The 16239-nt window shown below is 48.7% G+C and overlaps 2 protein-coding genes across 2 annotated transcripts in view; both read left to right on the top strand.

Moving 5' to 3' along the window:
* The window catches only part of lyst (lysosomal trafficking regulator), a 68207-nt gene extending 58436 nt beyond the window's left edge, over nt 1-9771 (top strand). Inside the window, exons 45-53 of the mRNA XM_079730187.1 lie at nt 98-328; nt 1354-1543; nt 2024-2160; nt 2877-2975; nt 4517-4656; nt 5185-5282; nt 5647-5803; nt 6114-6185; nt 7059-9771. Coding sequence (XP_079586313.1) covers nt 98-328; nt 1354-1543; nt 2024-2160; nt 2877-2975; nt 4517-4656; nt 5185-5282; nt 5647-5803; nt 6114-6185; nt 7059-7197 — 1263 coding nt within the window. The 3' untranslated portion in view covers nt 7198-9771. The remainder of the gene's footprint in view (nt 1-97; nt 329-1353; nt 1544-2023; nt 2161-2876; nt 2976-4516; nt 4657-5184; nt 5283-5646; nt 5804-6113; nt 6186-7058) is intronic.
* Nucleotides 9772-12231: 2460 nt separating this feature from the next.
* gng4 (G protein subunit gamma 4) lies at nt 12232-15395 on the top strand (the record flags this gene model as incomplete). Its single annotated transcript, XM_079729356.1, has 2 exons — nt 12232-12330; nt 15267-15395. The coding sequence occupies 2 exons, from the start codon at nt 12232-12234 to the stop codon at nt 15393-15395; spliced, it is 228 nt and encodes a 75-aa protein (XP_079585482.1).
* Between the last annotated feature and the right edge of the window lie 844 nt (nt 15396-16239).

The raw sequence follows: 16239 nt of genomic DNA, 5'->3' as shown, positions 1-16239 counted from the left end.
AGGATGCATAAAATGATGATAATATCATGTATGATAGAATCATAGTATGATGTATAACATGACGGTGATTGTGGACCGCCCCCCCCGGCTCCCCCAGACCTACTTCGGGATGGACGTGTCTGCGGTGGAGGACCCGGTCCAGCGCCGGGCCCTGGAGACCATGATCAAGACGTACGGCCAGACCCCCCGGCAGCTGTTCAGCGGGACCCACGTGGGGCGGGCGGGGCCCCGGCTCCTGATGGACGGCGAGCTGCCCGCCGCCATGGGGCTGCTGGTGCAGCTGGCCTTCAGGGAGAACCGCGAGCAGGCCAAGGAGATCGTCTACCCGGTACGGGGGGGGGGGGGTGTGCCTCTGTCTGTCTGTCTGTCTGTCTGTCTGTCTGTCTGTCTGTCTGTCTGTCTGTCTGTCTGTCTGTGTGTGTGTGTGCCTCTCTCTGTCTGTCTGTGTGTGTGTGTGTGTGTGTGTGTGTGTGTGTGTGTGTGTGTGTGCCTCTCTCTGTCCGTGTGTGTGTGTGCCTCTCTCTTTCTGTGTGTGTGTGTGTGTGTGTGTGCCTCTCTCTGTCTGTGTGTGTGTGTGTGTGTGTGTGTGTGCCTCTCTCTGTCTGTGTGTGTGTGTGTGTGTTTCTAGAGCTGGCCTTCTGTGACCCCCCCCTCTCTCTGGCTGTCTGTCTGTCTGTCTGTCTGTCTGTCTGTCTGTCTGTCTGTCTGTCTGTCTGTCTGTCTGTCTGTCTGTCTGTCTGTCTGTCTGTCTGTCTGTCTGTCTGTCTGTCTGTCTGTCTGTCTGTCTGTCTGTCTGTCTGTCTGTCTGTGTGTGTGTGTGTGTGTGTGTGTGTGTGTGTGTGTGTGCCTCTCTCTGTCCGTGTGTGTGTGTGCCTCTCTCTTTCTGTGTGTGTGTGTGTGTGTGTGTGTGTGCCTCTCTCTGTCTGTGTGTGTGTGTGTGTGTGCCTCTCTCTGTCTGTGTGTGTGTGTGTGTTTCTAGAGCTGGCCTATGCATTGAGTAGCTTTTTTTTTATAATACCTTTTTTGGTATTTCGCTCTAAATATTAAATATCTTATGTTTAAAGAAATGTGTAAAAATTAAAGACAAGTCCTGGTGACACCTGCCTTGATCGATTAAACGTCAAAGAAGTCAATTCACATTTTATTCGGGGAAAAAACTGATACAATAGTCTGTATAAATACATTGATGTTCTACTCTACATTTGACATGCTTTTACTTTGAAAGAATCATATCTCAAGACCCAATCACCAGACCTGGGTCCTCCCCAGAGTACAGTAGTCCACACACACAGTATGCACACGGTGCCCAGCCCCACCCCTCTCACTGGTCCTGTACCCCCCCCTCCTCCTCAGAGCCCCCTCCCCTGGATCAAGGGGCTGAAGTGGGGGGAGTACGTGGGGTCCCCCAGCGCCCCGGACCCGGTGGTCTGCTTCAGCCAGCCCCACGGCGAGAGGTTCGGCTCCCTGCTGGCGCTGCCCACGCGGGCCATCTGCGGCCTGTCGCGCAAGTTCTGCCTCATGATGATCTACAGCAAGGAGCAAGGTAGGCTTCACCTCACCCTGTGGGCGGGGCCATCGGCACGTTAGGCTGCGCCGGGTTCAACCATGCCGCGATGAGTTTGTGATGCATGTTGTACGTCCTGGCACTTAATGTACGCACGTATTGTATGTTGTACGTCCTGGCACTTAATGTACGCACTTATTGTATGTTGTATGTCCTCGCACTTAATGTATGCACTTATTGTATGTTGCACTCAAAAATAGTACTTAGCATCTTGTAGCATTTTATGCTAGCTATCTTTGTTGTATACAGGGAATGGGTTAGCCTAGCGATTACTAGTGCTTGGGACTTGGTTCCATGACCATCCTTACTGCACCGACAGCAATAAATTGTTGTTTCTCTATCTTCTGACAAATTTACTTATTGTAAGTCGCTTTGGATTAATTCAATGTCTGTGTGTGTGTGTGTGTGTGTGTGTGTGTGTGTGTGTGTGTGTGTGTGTGTGTGTGTGTGTGTGTGCAGGCGTGAGGAGCATGCACAGTACAGACATCCAGTGGTCGGCCATCCTGAGCTGGGGCTACGCTGACAACATGCTGCGGCTGAAGAGCAAGCAGAGCGAGCCGCCCATCAACTTCATCCAGTGCTCCCAGCTGCACCAGGTGGGACTGGACTCACCTGTCACACACACACACACACACACACACACACACACACATACACATACACATACACATACATACATACATACATACATACATACATACAATCAACACATACACATGCAATCAACACACACATATAATCCACCCTCATTACAATCTACACACACGCACATACAATAAACACACTCACATACAATGAACACAGACACGCATACAATCACCACACACACGTACAATCACCACACACACGTAAAATCCACACACACAGGTACAATCCACACACACACATTCAACTTACACATACATACATACATACATACATACATACATACATACATACATACATACATACATACATACATACATACATACATACATACATACATACATACATACATACATACATACATACATACATACATACACACACACACACACACACACACACACACACAATTTTCAGTTTTTGTAATTGGAGGATTCCCACGGAGAGCAGCAGTGTGTTTCTCTTGCTTGCTCTCTCGATCTCGCTCTATTCTCTTTTTGTGTGTGTCTCTCTTGGTCGCTCTCTCGCTCTATTCTCTTTCTCTGTGTGTGTGTGTGTCTCTCTTGCTCATTCTCCCTCTCTCTTTCTCTCCCTCTCTTTCTCTATTATCTCCATTATTTTTCTTTTTCTTCCTTTCTTTGTCTCTAACTCTCTGTCTCCCCACCAGGTGACGAGCTGTGCCTGGGTGCCGGATGGCTGTCAGCTCTTCACAGGTAGCAAGTGTGGAGTCATCACCGCCTACAGCAACCGCTTCACCAGCACAACGGTAGGTTGCTATGGCAACGGTCCACCCACCCGCCCGCCCTCTACCTCTCCAGCCGCGAGCACGATTCTCCTCCCAGCCAATGGGATCGCCTCTCTGGCTTTTCTGCCTGTGGTAACCAAAGTGCCAGAGCTGCATGGACGTTTTAGTTGGGGTGTCATCACTTTGTGCCGTTCCCCTCGTGTTCAGTAATGATGATGAGGATGATAGATGCTTTATTCATCCCCTTGGGGAAATTCAGGGATCCCAGTAGCTCACAGTCAGTCAACAGACGGTACAATTGACGAACTACTAAACGGGAAGACAGTAAAGGTCAATCAAATGGACAAACAGTAAAAGTGTATCAGAAAAGTCAATAAATAGTTAGCAATATTGCACAAAATTTAAATTGCATATGAAAAAAAGAGCCAGAAGTAAATATCACGGAATTGCACATTGTCCAGTGTGTGTGAGGGTGGGTTGGGGGGTAGAGAGAGGGATAGATGGGTATAGAGAGAGAGAAAGAGTCTGATGGGACCCCTGAGATATTTAAATCAGAATGTCCAGCGAGCTACGGCAACACTTATACAGCAATACAATATTTAGCCCTAATATAGGATGATTCTCGACCCCAGCCTTCCACCTCCACCTGAGCATCCACCCACCATCTTTCATCCACCATTCCCCTCCCCCTCTTCCTCCTCCCCCTTCTGGCTCCATCACCCCACTACAACGCTCAGGGTCATTCCAGCGGTGAATCACATTTTATCACGTTCAACGGCCCTGAAAACACACCGATCCGAGCCCTCGCTCAGGCCCGGAGCCTGGGCAGCTTTCAGTCACCCCCCCCCCCCTTGGTGTTGCTCTCTGGCTGTGCTGCCTGGTGATTAACCAGCACCCACCAGCAGACTGTGAGCTGGTACCGCTGTGATGGTGGCTCTATGCTCACAATGAGGGGACTGAGGTTCAATCTGAGGAAGGTCTAGTACCTCCCGAACACTACATCCAATAAAGGCACCATCGTTGTGAGTGTTCAATTCAACCGTGCACTATAGCTCTCCAACGCTCTACAGCGTTGGATGCGTGAGTCGCTCTGATTCAGTGTTAAGAGGACTAAAAGGAGAGTGTGCAGACTTAACAAACACGGCCGACGCTTTAGTAAACCTTTGAAACCGAGATGGAACCGTTTGACTGAATGCTCTCTCTCTCGTTACTAAATCGGTGGATTTTGAGTTTTATTTCTGTAAGCCTGTCTGTTGTTCTGACCTCTGGCTGACCTCTGGCCTGTATGGGGCGGCATGTGGCTCAGGAGGTAGAGCGGGTTGGCTGGCAACCGGAAGATTTCTAGTTCGAACCCCGGAGTGTCGAGGTGTCCCTGAGCAAGGCACCTCACCCTGACTTCTCCCGACGAGCTGGCTGTCGCCCTGCGTGGTGGACTCCGCCGTCGGTGTGTGCATGCGTGCATGAATGGACGAACGTTAGGCAATAGTGGAAAGTGCTTTGAGTGGCCACTGGTTAGAAAAGCGCCGTGTAAATGCGGTCCATTTATTTGCTGTGTTGCCCAGCCGTCGGAGATGGAGGTGGAGAGCCAGGTGCACCTGTACGGCCACACGGGCGAGGTGACGGGCCTGTTCGTCTGCAAGCCCTACAGCATCCTCATCAGCGTCTCCCACGACGGCACCTGCATCCTCTGGGACCTCAACAGGTACACCTGCGGTTAGCATAGCACGCGGAGGGTTGCGGGTTTGAACCACCTGCACCCTAAATGCCCCTTACCCCCTGCCTGCTCCTTAATGACATGTAAAGTGAATTCACTGTAAGATAGATGGATAGATAAATAGCTAGTAAGTTAGTTCAATAGTTAGTAGTTAGTGACAATAGAATCAAATAAACATCGATTCCCACCTGTGGTCTACTTCTTGTCATTCCCTCTGTTCTTCAGCCCACTGGCCTTTCTCTCTTTACTGTCCTGTCTCTCTTCTCTGTCCTGTCTCTCTTCCCTGTCGTGTCTCTCTTCCCTGTCCTGTTTCTCTCTTCCCTGTCCTGTCTGTCTCTTCCCTGTCCTGTCTCTCTACCCTCACCTGTCTCTCTTCCCTGTCCTTTCTCTCTCCGCTGTCCGGTCAATGAGGACAAAAGACGGAAAAAGCCTATCAAGGTGTTAGAAAAAAAGAGCTACCTGAATGCTAACGCTACGTAGCACTAACACTGGTGTCTCCCCATGGCGCGGCTACAGGCTATGCTACGTCCAGAGCCTCACGGGCCACAAGAGTCCGGTGACGGCCGTGTCCGGCAGTGAAACCACCGGGGACATCGCCACGGTCTGCGACTCAGGTGAGAACAGACACACACACACACACACACACACACACACACACACACACACACACACACACACACACACACACACACACACACACACACACACACACACACACACACACACACACCAAAACACACACACACCAAAACACACACACACACACACACCAAAACGCTCTCACTCTCTCACCCTAACACTCTAACACTCTAACACTCTAACACTCTAACACTCTCTCACTCTCACACTCTCTAACTCTCTCACCCTAACACTCTCTCACTCTCACACTCTCACACACTCACACTCTCACTCACTCACTCACTCACTCACTCACACACACCCTCTGACCCTCTGCTCCCCCCCCCCCGTCTGGTCCAGTGGGCGGCGGCAGCGACCTGCGCCTGTGGACGGTGAACGGCGACCTGATTGGCCACGTCCACTGCCGGGAGATCATCTGCTCCGTGGCGTTCTCCAACCAGCCCGAGGGCGTGTCAGTCAACGTCATCGCCGGCGGCCTGGAGAACGGCGTCGTCAGGTAACCTTGTGTTTGTGTTTCTGTGTGTGTGTTACTGTATGTGCATGCGTGTGTGTGCCACTGTCTGTGTGTGTGTGTGTGTGTGTGTGTGTGTGTGTGTGTGTGTGTATCAATGTGTGTGTTTGTTTGCATGTGTCACTCTGTGCGTGCGTGTTTGTCCCTGTGTGTGTGTGTGCTTGGTATCACTGTTTGTGTGCGTGCCTGTTTGTCACTGTGTGTGCGTGTGTTTCCCTGTGTGTGCATGTGTTTAAACTGCGTGTTTCATGCGCTCCAGTCACTGTGTGTGTTTTTGTGTGTCGGGCGCCTCTAGGTTGTGGAGCACGTGGGATCTGAAGCCGGTGCGAGAGATCACCTTCCCCAAGTCCAGCAAACCCATCATCAGGTACCCTCTAACCTCCTCCCTGCGTTATTACATGGAAGCACCGCAGAGACCACAGGCCAGAAATAACCACAATGACGTCATAACCAAAAGCATTAGGCTGACTGGACAGAGGCAGCTGTCAATCAGTGACCTGCATGAGGCCAGGGTCTGGAAGAGGGCAGGTCAAATAACTGCTGATAAGTCTCCTCCTGCAAACAACATCTGTGAGCTGCTCCCTTCGGGTAGGCACTACAGTGCCATCAGGACATGAACCTCACGCCACCAAAATAGCTTTTTCCCTAAGACTGTCTCTCTCCTTAATCAATGACTACACCCCCCCCCCACCCTCCTTCCAAGTCTGAATTGGACTATTTTATTTTATTATTCCTTATTTATAGAACTGTTTTTAATATCATGTTTTACTAGAGCTATGTGCATCTTTTTGTGCATAGTCTGTCTGTCTAGATGTGTGTTAAGCACCGGACGCCAAGTTCAATTCCTGTGTGTCCAGTGATGCATTTAGCAATTAAAAGCGATTCTGATTCTGATTTCTCAAATGACGCCCAAAGAGGAGACGCGGTCGATGAATTCAACACCTCGCGTTTATTTCGTGATCATTTCAAAATCCCCGCCAAAGTCGCACCACCCGTTCACCAATCTAAACCAATCAGAAACCAGGCAGTACAACAGAGACCCCCACTCCCTCTGAGGACCGATCAACACGCACAACACACTTGAGCGTCGAGGTGTCACCTGAGCAAGACACCTCACCCTGACTGCTCCCGACGAGGTCGCCTTGCGTGATCGCCACATGCCGTCGGTGTGTGAACACGTTTATTACACGCTTTGGATCAAAGTGTCTCTGGCTCCAACCCCTGCCCCTCTCTCCTCCAGCCTGACGTACTCCTGCGACGGCCACCACCTGTACACGGCCAACAGCGAGGGCACGGTGATGGCCTGGTGCCGGCGGGACCAGCAGCGCATGAAGCTGCCCATGTTCTACTCCTTCCTCAGCAGCTACGCCGCGGGCTGAGCTCCCCGTCGCTGCAGCACCTCTCCACCACCAGCACCACTACGACTACTGCTATGACTACTGCTACTACTACTGCTCCTGCTGCAGCAGCTGTCCCATGCACGCGGCCCTGGCCCCGCCCCCGAGTCCTCCCCCCGCCCCCCTCTGCATGGCCCCTCCCTCCCCCCCTTTACCGTACCGTCAGTCCCTCCTCTTCCTCGTCTCGGGGAGAGGGTGTATGCGGTACGGGACGCGACCTCCCGATCGAAGCTGAAGCCATCGCTGGTCCGACACTAACTCTGTTCCAGAGCTATGGCCGGCAGAGGGTGGCGGTAGTATTACACATGTAGATATAATTTATGGAGCGCCAGGAATGAGAGTGGGGTGAGGCTTCGGTCCAGGGCAGCGGATGTCACCCGGCCCTCGCCCGGTGTCGCCGCCCTGATATGTCCGTCTCAGTTTGGCGTTTTGAGTCTCACTGAGGCGGCCAACACTTGCCACTTCGGTCTCACCGATCGATGGCGTTGACTGTCGCCCGTCTCGAGGAAGCTGCTACTGGGAGGGTCAGAGCGTGCCGTAGTCTGGATGCTCCCCCCTCCCCGACACTCATCCAGCCGCCACCTGGCCATCGTGGGGTCGCTGGGACCGGCCTGTGTTGTGGCACTGGGACCAGTCTTGGGTGAATCGAGGCTGCGGCGGAGAGACTGTGGATCGAGGCTATCCCCGACTCGAGGGGCTGCCCTGGAAGGAGTGGGACGGTGGCCTTCTCAAAGCCGAACACTATAGCTTTATATATATATCTTTGTATCTGTGTACATAGATAGAGATATGTATATGTCTATGTATACACACCAGCCAGGGGCTGGAAGATATACGTTTTGTTTGCGTTGTTCCTTGTGTTTTTTCGGACTTTTTCGCATGTTGGAATGTTGATGACGATGATGATGTTGATGATGGTATGTGTGTTGCGTGTGTGTGTGTGTGTGCGTGTCTATTTATGTGGTTGAGTTTTGCCGGCATGTGTGAGCACACTGTGTCTTGTGTGTGTGTGTGCTTGCGTGTGCATGCACACCTTCAAACAGGGGGCGCTTTCTCCTTCTGCATTCCCTCGTCAGGCCTACCTTGCTCAACCCTGACTCTTATTGTCATACCTTCTGGTCCTCGTCCTGTTTCGGGCCGACATAGCGCCTGTGATTTGATTCGTTGTCTCCTTGGCCACGAGGAAGGCCTTTCCAGGGACCCTCGGAGCGGGCTGAAGAAGAGCCGTCGAACACCGGACCCGAGGGACACGATGCACTCGCAAAACCAGCGTCGGACGCCGTTGTGGCGCGGTGTGGTCGCAGTGTGTGTGTGTGTGTGTGCACCTGAACAGCGTAACACCAGGCCTTCAGTAATGGGGTGTGGTGAAGGCCTTCTCAAGGGGGGAGGGGGGTTTGGGTTCGGGTTTGAGATGAGTTACTGGCTCTATTGAATGAGCCAATGGGAGATCACCCTCCTGCTGTGCTGTTCATTATCCACCCGTACTGCTCACTATGTCTTCATTTTTTTATCACAACGTGTTACAACTGCTCTTCGGTCGAGGCGGTGGAGTAATCGGAGCGCTGTCTTCTCCGCGGAGTTGAAACACAGTCAAACATCTCTACATTCCCCGGTGTCATTCCATCTCTGCACTTTGAGTATTTGTTTTGTGGTTCTCTTGTTTTTCGTGTGTGAAATGGACAATTTTGAAGCACTTTTAACCGGACCCGGCCGCAGTTTAATCTGCGGACTGCTACTGATCGGCGATGTGGTGGGTACGTAAAGCACGAGATGGTATTTCAACGATACGGTCCGAGCAGAAATGCGATACAGCGGACCGATGGACGACCGCGATGAAGTTTCTTATAACGTGCAACGGAAAAAGTTACCGATAATTAACTTGATTATTTCTGGAACTGTATCCATAATTCCACCGTTTTCATCCAGACAAGTATTTATATGTGTTTTGCCTTTTTGTGGTCAACCGAAGAAAGAATTTTGTGTTGTGTTGCAATTCTAACTATGAATCAAATGAGTTACGAGAAAGGGAAAGTTCCTTAGCATTACATGGTTTTGTCACGCCTTTTCTCCCTGTCTTTGTCGTCTTAACCTCTATCCCTGAAGAAACAGGCTGAACTCTTGTTACTTGCTCGCAGAGGCCAGGATCACAAGAGGCCATTTTGATGTTCCTTCTTTGTACAATGGCTCTACAGAAGTTTACAATGGCTTCACGCTGTCATGATGTACATTTCGCCTGCTGACACCCTTTCTACGACTGGCTCTTGTGAACTATTGCATGTATGAGGTTGTTACGAATGTTGTGTTGAGAAAATGGAGGGCAAAAAATATACAAGGAGAAGTGGAAAACTGAATAAGTGTGTTTTGTGTTTTGGATCGTTTTGTGTTTGGTTGCAGAAGGTCTTATAAGAGCGCCCGGCTCCTACAATACCCAGGTTTGATCTAAAATGGCCTGTTTCCAAATTAGCATCAACATTAAAAATCTGTTCTGAAGATTCAGCAATAAGAGAGGTCATGTTTTAGGTTTTTGAGTTATTCAATGATTAGAAAATTATAAATATAAACATATTGGAAACATTACACAACATGTCTGTTTTTACTTTTAATAATATAGCGAATTATTCTTTGCCCTTCTGGTCAAGGAAGACTATTTTTATGTCAATAGCCAAATATTTTTGCCATCTATGACGGTAAAATTCGGAATATTCCCTGGGCTAATCAGGGAAAACAATGCTGTGGAAGCTGGCCCGCAATAAAATTGGGAGACCTCCAAATCTATAGCGTGTTCTGCAGGGATGGAGCCGAGAGATAGAGCTCGCTATTACACACATACACACAACCACACACATACAAGGACACACACACACGAAAACCTACACACGAAAACACACTCACACACATGAAAACAGACACAAACACAGAGAGACGTACACACAGAGTCGTACACACACACACATACACACTGTACACAGGCTGCCGTTGGACCTCCAGGTTGATGCTTGGTTCCTGCCCCACATATTGGCTCGTCATCGAGAGATTCCCCCTGCTGCTGCGTGCGTAATACTCTCCAGGTCCGTCCGTGGTGCCTTCCAGGTCTGCCCATTCGGATTCCTCTCGCTAAACGGAATATGCGTGATTGCACGATTCGTTATAAGGCGAGGCACTGCTGAGCGCTGTCGGGGGAATCTCAGTCCACGCCGCGGATCGGTTTTTTTTTGGATGAAAGCAACGTAAGCGGGATTTCCTTTTTCCTCAGCCTTCTGCTCGTTTTGAACATTTGACAGCTCGGTTGGGTGGAGTCAATCCGGAATTCTTCACATTGGAATCGCTGGCACACACACACATTTCAGGTAGGTGGTGGCGCATTGCCTGCATTATCCCGCACGTAGATTCAGTCTTTCTGCGATGACTGAAATATCATCGATTTATCATTTTTCTGTTCAACAAACAAGGCGTTTTAGAGGAGCGTGGGATGCATGTGTTTTGAGCGGTGCTGATGAGGGCCGCATCGTGTGTGATGGCTTTAGGATGGAGCCGTGCAGGAGAACGCCTTGTTTAATGGAGAACACTGTACTGGGGAACAGGCCTGGTGGTCGCATGTCATGGAGCAGGCGACTGGGGGTTGACTAGGATAGCACCACTGGCCTGTGTGGTTAATTGGGAATAGAGCATAAATGAGAAGGGCATTGTGGTTTCAGTGGGGGATGTTCTGGTAAAGCTTGGATCCCTCTTGGTTTCATCATGGCCATTTCGGGGTGCGACCTGAGAGGGGGATTCCACTAAATACTGGTTTTACCCCTGCCCTGCCTAACCCCGTTTAATTAGACACGTTAAGGATTTAAGGTAGTGGGAATATGAACCAATCGGCCTGTTTGTATTAATGGTCATTTCTGGCCCCTTTTCGATCTGTGATATTGTGCGAGGTTTGTTTCTTATAAATACCTAATAGGTTTTAATACCTAGGCTCGGAGTGGGGCTTACAAGCCTGCTTGTTTCAATGCATGAACAAATGCATTGAAATGCATTGTTTCCACAGATTATTCCGTTCTTCCTATACCTCAAAACGATGCACCCCTATGGTATTAAACAGCACACTTCGGAGCTCCATTCATCTCCAGAATGAGCAATGAGTAAATAAATTGGTTCTGCACAGCCCGACTTTAGCGTCAAAGCCTATAAGCATACTTGCTGCCAGATAGTACACCATTGGACCGGTCACAGGTTCCAATCCCTACGTTTTTAAAATGCAAATCGATTGCTAAAAACAGAAGACAGGAAAACAGAACAACCACAACCATTTAGTGTTTCCTCTGTTGAGGCCTGTCCCATAAGAAGCAGGTCAACATTACTTCTCAAGTGGAGCGGATACAATCATGAATGACGCTGATTCAATCCCTCTGGGAGATATTAACACAACCGGTGCGTATTTGTGTGTAACGCTACTGCTGTTGCTCCCTGCTGCCCCTAAAACCCCAGCAAGGCAGCGAGGGGGAGGGGGGGGGGGGGGGGGGGTGCGTCGCGCTAGAGCAGGGCTTCCAAGGACCGGCATATTCATTAAAACAAATTAGAGGACCGGTCGTCAATTTGAATGCCTTGATTTTAAGATGCAGCATTTTTAAACAAAGGATGTGGCTTTATTTTTCGACAGAGTTTATTTGTCGTAGTTTTTTTGTTATATTCACAACAATTAAAGCAACAGAAATGAAAGGCCTCTCAGGCTCCCTTCAACTATGCAATAATATAAAATAATACAATTTTTAAGAGAAACACAAGAAAAGTCACCTGAGACTTAAATAAACAAAAAATAAAAATAAAATCAGCTTTTTCTGGAAATATTTCAAGGAACGGTTCCACGGACCGGCCCCTGTGCGTGAACCGGAGGTTGGGAATCGCTGTGCTAGAGGGACCGATACGGGGATCTGCAGACGCTAGGGCCCCCCCAGTGAAGATTGGGGGGGGGGGGGGGGGGGTGCTTCTTATCGTAACCGTGTTGTTTGTGTTGAACACGCCAGCAGCACCATGAAGGACTGCGTCGTCAACAACAGCACAGCCAGCATCTCCCAAGCCAGGAAAGCGGTGGAACAGCTGAAGATGGAGGCCTGCATGGACCGGATAAAGGTAGCCCCCACCCCCTGTTCCACTCGTTGTGTCTCATGTGTTTATTTACATGCATTTACATCGTTTAGCGGATGCTCTTATCAATTGGATTTACAGTAAATCCGAATACATGTAATTTACGAGCAGGTTAGAGGGGAGGCATATTGGATTAAGATTGACTACAAGTATAGGATCCAATTTTATGCCCTATTTATGACATGATTTCACTATAGTGAAATCATGTCTGCCGAAGTGAAAACATATGCATTTACACATATTGGATTATAGGCATTCCATTAGTAATAATGATTGTGCATAATGTGCCTCCTTCTTTGTTCTATAATGAAAGCCTAATACATTTTGAGTAATTTTTGTCTGAGTTATATATATATATATATATATATATATATATATATATATATATATATATATATATATATATATATATATATATATATATATCAGAAAACCCTTCAGGCACATTTGACTGCCATTCAAACTGACTCCCAGACAGAAACAATTACTGCAAGACGTTGAATTAGTGCCTTGAGTGTCAGGCACACCTGACAAGCACAGATCACAAAGGCAATCCCTCGCACTCTCTCAGACTCGGAGCGGCCAGCATGAGTGTGTGTGTGTGTGTGTGTGTGTGTGTGTGTGTGTGTGTGTGGGGGGGGGGGGGGGGGGAGATTAGCAAACAGATTTTTGTACATGTAGTGTACACAATGACCGCATTCTGACAACAATGTGCTTTTCATTGTGGGATTTAGTGAATGGGTCCAGTGACTGTGTGTGACTGGGCACTGGTGAGTCCTGTGTCCTCAACCGGCCAGAAATCAATATTTCACAATCATGGGTTTCCGTTTCTGCAAATGTCAATATATGTCTCTAATCTAAGACCTCTATTAATAAATCCACCGCAGACTGCCGCGCTCCTGTCCTTTACTTACAGACTTCGCCTGGGCTCCACTTCTAGCTGAAATTGCATTTTTAGAGTACAGAGAGGCTCCCTAGGGATTTAGTTTTTCTATCGTTTCGGGAAAAGCTGTGACCGTTTCTAAAGGTCTGTCTTCTCCTCAACGAGAAAGCTCCACATCTGCCCAGGGCAGGTTGGGCCCAGAGCCCTGGCACTGCTGGGTTCGGCAGCGCCACAAATCACAGTTCTCCCCTACTCAGCAGCACCTAGCCTGCTCACAGCCGAGGAATGAGACCTCCTTCCTCCACACGATAGACGCATTAATGAAGACCATCGCAAAACACAAAACTACCCGTTTTTTGGTATGATTGTCGTTACATTTTTTTGTGGTTTTAGTTGCTAATGATATGGTCAGGCCAGATTGAAGAGTTATCACTAGTGTTATTACTAAGGAGTTTTTATACATTAGTAAAACTGTAAAACGTAACCTGCTTCAATTGGCATGCGTGGTAAAACCATTCAGTGCATGCATTCATGGTCAGATTTTAGCAGATTTAGCCAATGTAGAATCACATAGTATCAGCATTCAGACACATCAGGAAAATTTCTGTTATTTCTGTTATTTTTAAAGGTGCAGTATGTAAAGAATAATGGTGGAGGTGAAGTGGTCTTCATATACCGATTATTTCCTATTCAATCAAGGCGACGCAGGAGGCGGCGAGTGGCTCAGCCGCCTGTACCCCTGATTGAGGCGTCACCCTATTCTCCTTAATTGCTCAATAGGCCAACAGGATTGGGATGTGTGCTAATTAGCAGGGCTCTCCCTCCATCAGGGCCTGACTGTGTAATTACAGCTAGCTCCTCGCAGGCTAATGGCAGTTGGTTCACTGCCACTCACGCACTTACACACACTCACACATTCACACACTCACGCACAACACTGCCTGTTGCGCACCACCTTCTCCCAGGGAAACAATGGCTTCACTGACTAGCATGATGGGTTCACTGTGCTTACTCCGCCATCATCCCCTTCCCTTGGACTTGGAGATTCACTACTTGGTTTAAGGACCACACCGGTCTGGGTGATCAAATGGCTTTAACCGTTCATCCTGCTGCCACTGAAACGTCACCATTATCATTCGTCTTTGCAATTGTGAACCCGAATCGAAGCCCCGAAGTGATGTTGACAAGTGATATTGCAATACGGATGTTTCAGTGAAGCAAGTTATGATGGTTTGATCACAGACCGGTTCTTAAAGGTCCCATATTATACTACCAGGTGTGTGTGTGCATCTGAGGTGTATTTCGGAGCAGGACTCTCCTAGATAAGGGATGTCACCTGTGTGTTCTCTGAGGTGGAGAAGCGCTGGAGGTCTGAAGCCTGGAAAGACACAGAACCTGGTTCTGTGATGATGACCCAGGGAGAGAGACCCTATAGCGTCCTTTCATAATCAATCGCATTTATTCAATGCATATAATTAATTATATATAATTATATAAAACGAAACAACCATGCTGTACAGGCGTATGGTTTCAGTCAAGTAGCTCAATCGTCTTTTGTACCTCACAAATGCCTCTGAAATTCACATAATAAGTCAAGAAAATATATTGCTGACAGTTCTCCAATCCTTGCATTTCACCAGCAAGACATCTTCGCTAGGAAGTCTTACAAAACTCTCACCGCTCAGCAGCATAAAACTCTGACCTCAAATACCACCCCCGTCTAACCATACCCTCCTCCCCCTTGTTTGTCCTTCTCTCTCTCTCTCTCTCTCTCTCTCTGTCTCTCTCTCTGTCTGTCTGCCTGTCTGTCTATATGTCCATCTCTCTCTCTCTCTCTCTCTCTCTCTTGCTCTCTCTCTCTCTCTCTGTCTGTCTGTCTCTCTCTCACTCTCTCTCTGTCTCTCTGTCTGTCTCTGACTCTCTCCCTGTCTGTCTCTCTCTCTCCCTCCCTCCCTCCCTCCCTCTCTCTCTCTCTCTCTCTCTCTCTCTCTCTCTCTCTCTCTCTCTCTCTCTCATTCTCCCCCTCCCCATCCACCAGGTGTCCAAAGCGGCGGCCGACCTGATGGCGTACTGCGACGCCCACATACGCGATGACCCGCTCATCGTGCCCGTCCCCGCCTCTGAGAACCCCTTCAGGGAGAAGAAGTTCTTCTGCACCATCCTCTGATGCCCCTCCCCCGGCCCCGCCCACACCCCTGGCTCCACCTTCTGCCTGTTAAAGAAACGTGTTCATGTTTTTGGGGCATGGCATTGCCTGGCTTCACCGTCTTCACCATAACGGAAGCTAATGACCTCTTTGGCGTTGGGTTGGCTCATTTTCTCCCTCCCTTTCCCCCCCCCCCCCCCCCGCCCCCCCCTTCCCCAGGCGGACACACTGTTGGTTGGTCAGATATGCCCCGCCCCTAATCCCCAACCCCGCCCACCCCCCACGTGTTGCTGAAAGGTTAGGGAAAGGGGGATTCAGCTCCAAACTGGCAACCCAGTGAGCGTATTATGTCTTGTTCAATAGGTTTGTTTATTGCTTTGCTATTAGAGAACAGCCTTGCTCACAGTGCTTAATGAGATGAGACATGTTTTTTATTATGATGACTCTTATTATTATTATTATTATTATTATTATTATTAATAATATCGTGCTAGATCGTACATGCCTCAGGAAATAGACATGTCGCCCAGTGTTTTGGTTTATCGCCCACAAGCTTTTATTATGCTTTATGGTCATGAACACATTTTTATCTTGCAAATAGTTATTTAACATTGTGTGAGTGTTATTTCCTCATTCAAGGCTAATTAAGTACAATGGAAATGAGATGAGGATTAAGTTTTACACTCAGCCTCACCCAGCTTTATAGATTATCCCATTCTCCCCGAAGGCTGTGAAACACATCAACCCTAGCGTGATAAATATGTCTGAGTAGGCCTATTAGGACACACATAGGTCACATTCAACAGCAAATCCATCATTGGGTTAATTGGTGGTGGTTAATTAAGAGGTATTACTGCGCTACGCA

This window comes from Pollachius pollachius, assembly GCF_949987615.1.
Source record: "Pollachius pollachius genome assembly, chromosome: 2".
In the NCBI taxonomy this organism is placed as follows: Eukaryota; Metazoa; Chordata; class Actinopteri; order Gadiformes; family Gadidae; genus Pollachius; species Pollachius pollachius.
Note: the sequence above shows the minus strand (reverse complement) of the source record. Positions and strands in the feature narration are given on the sequence as shown.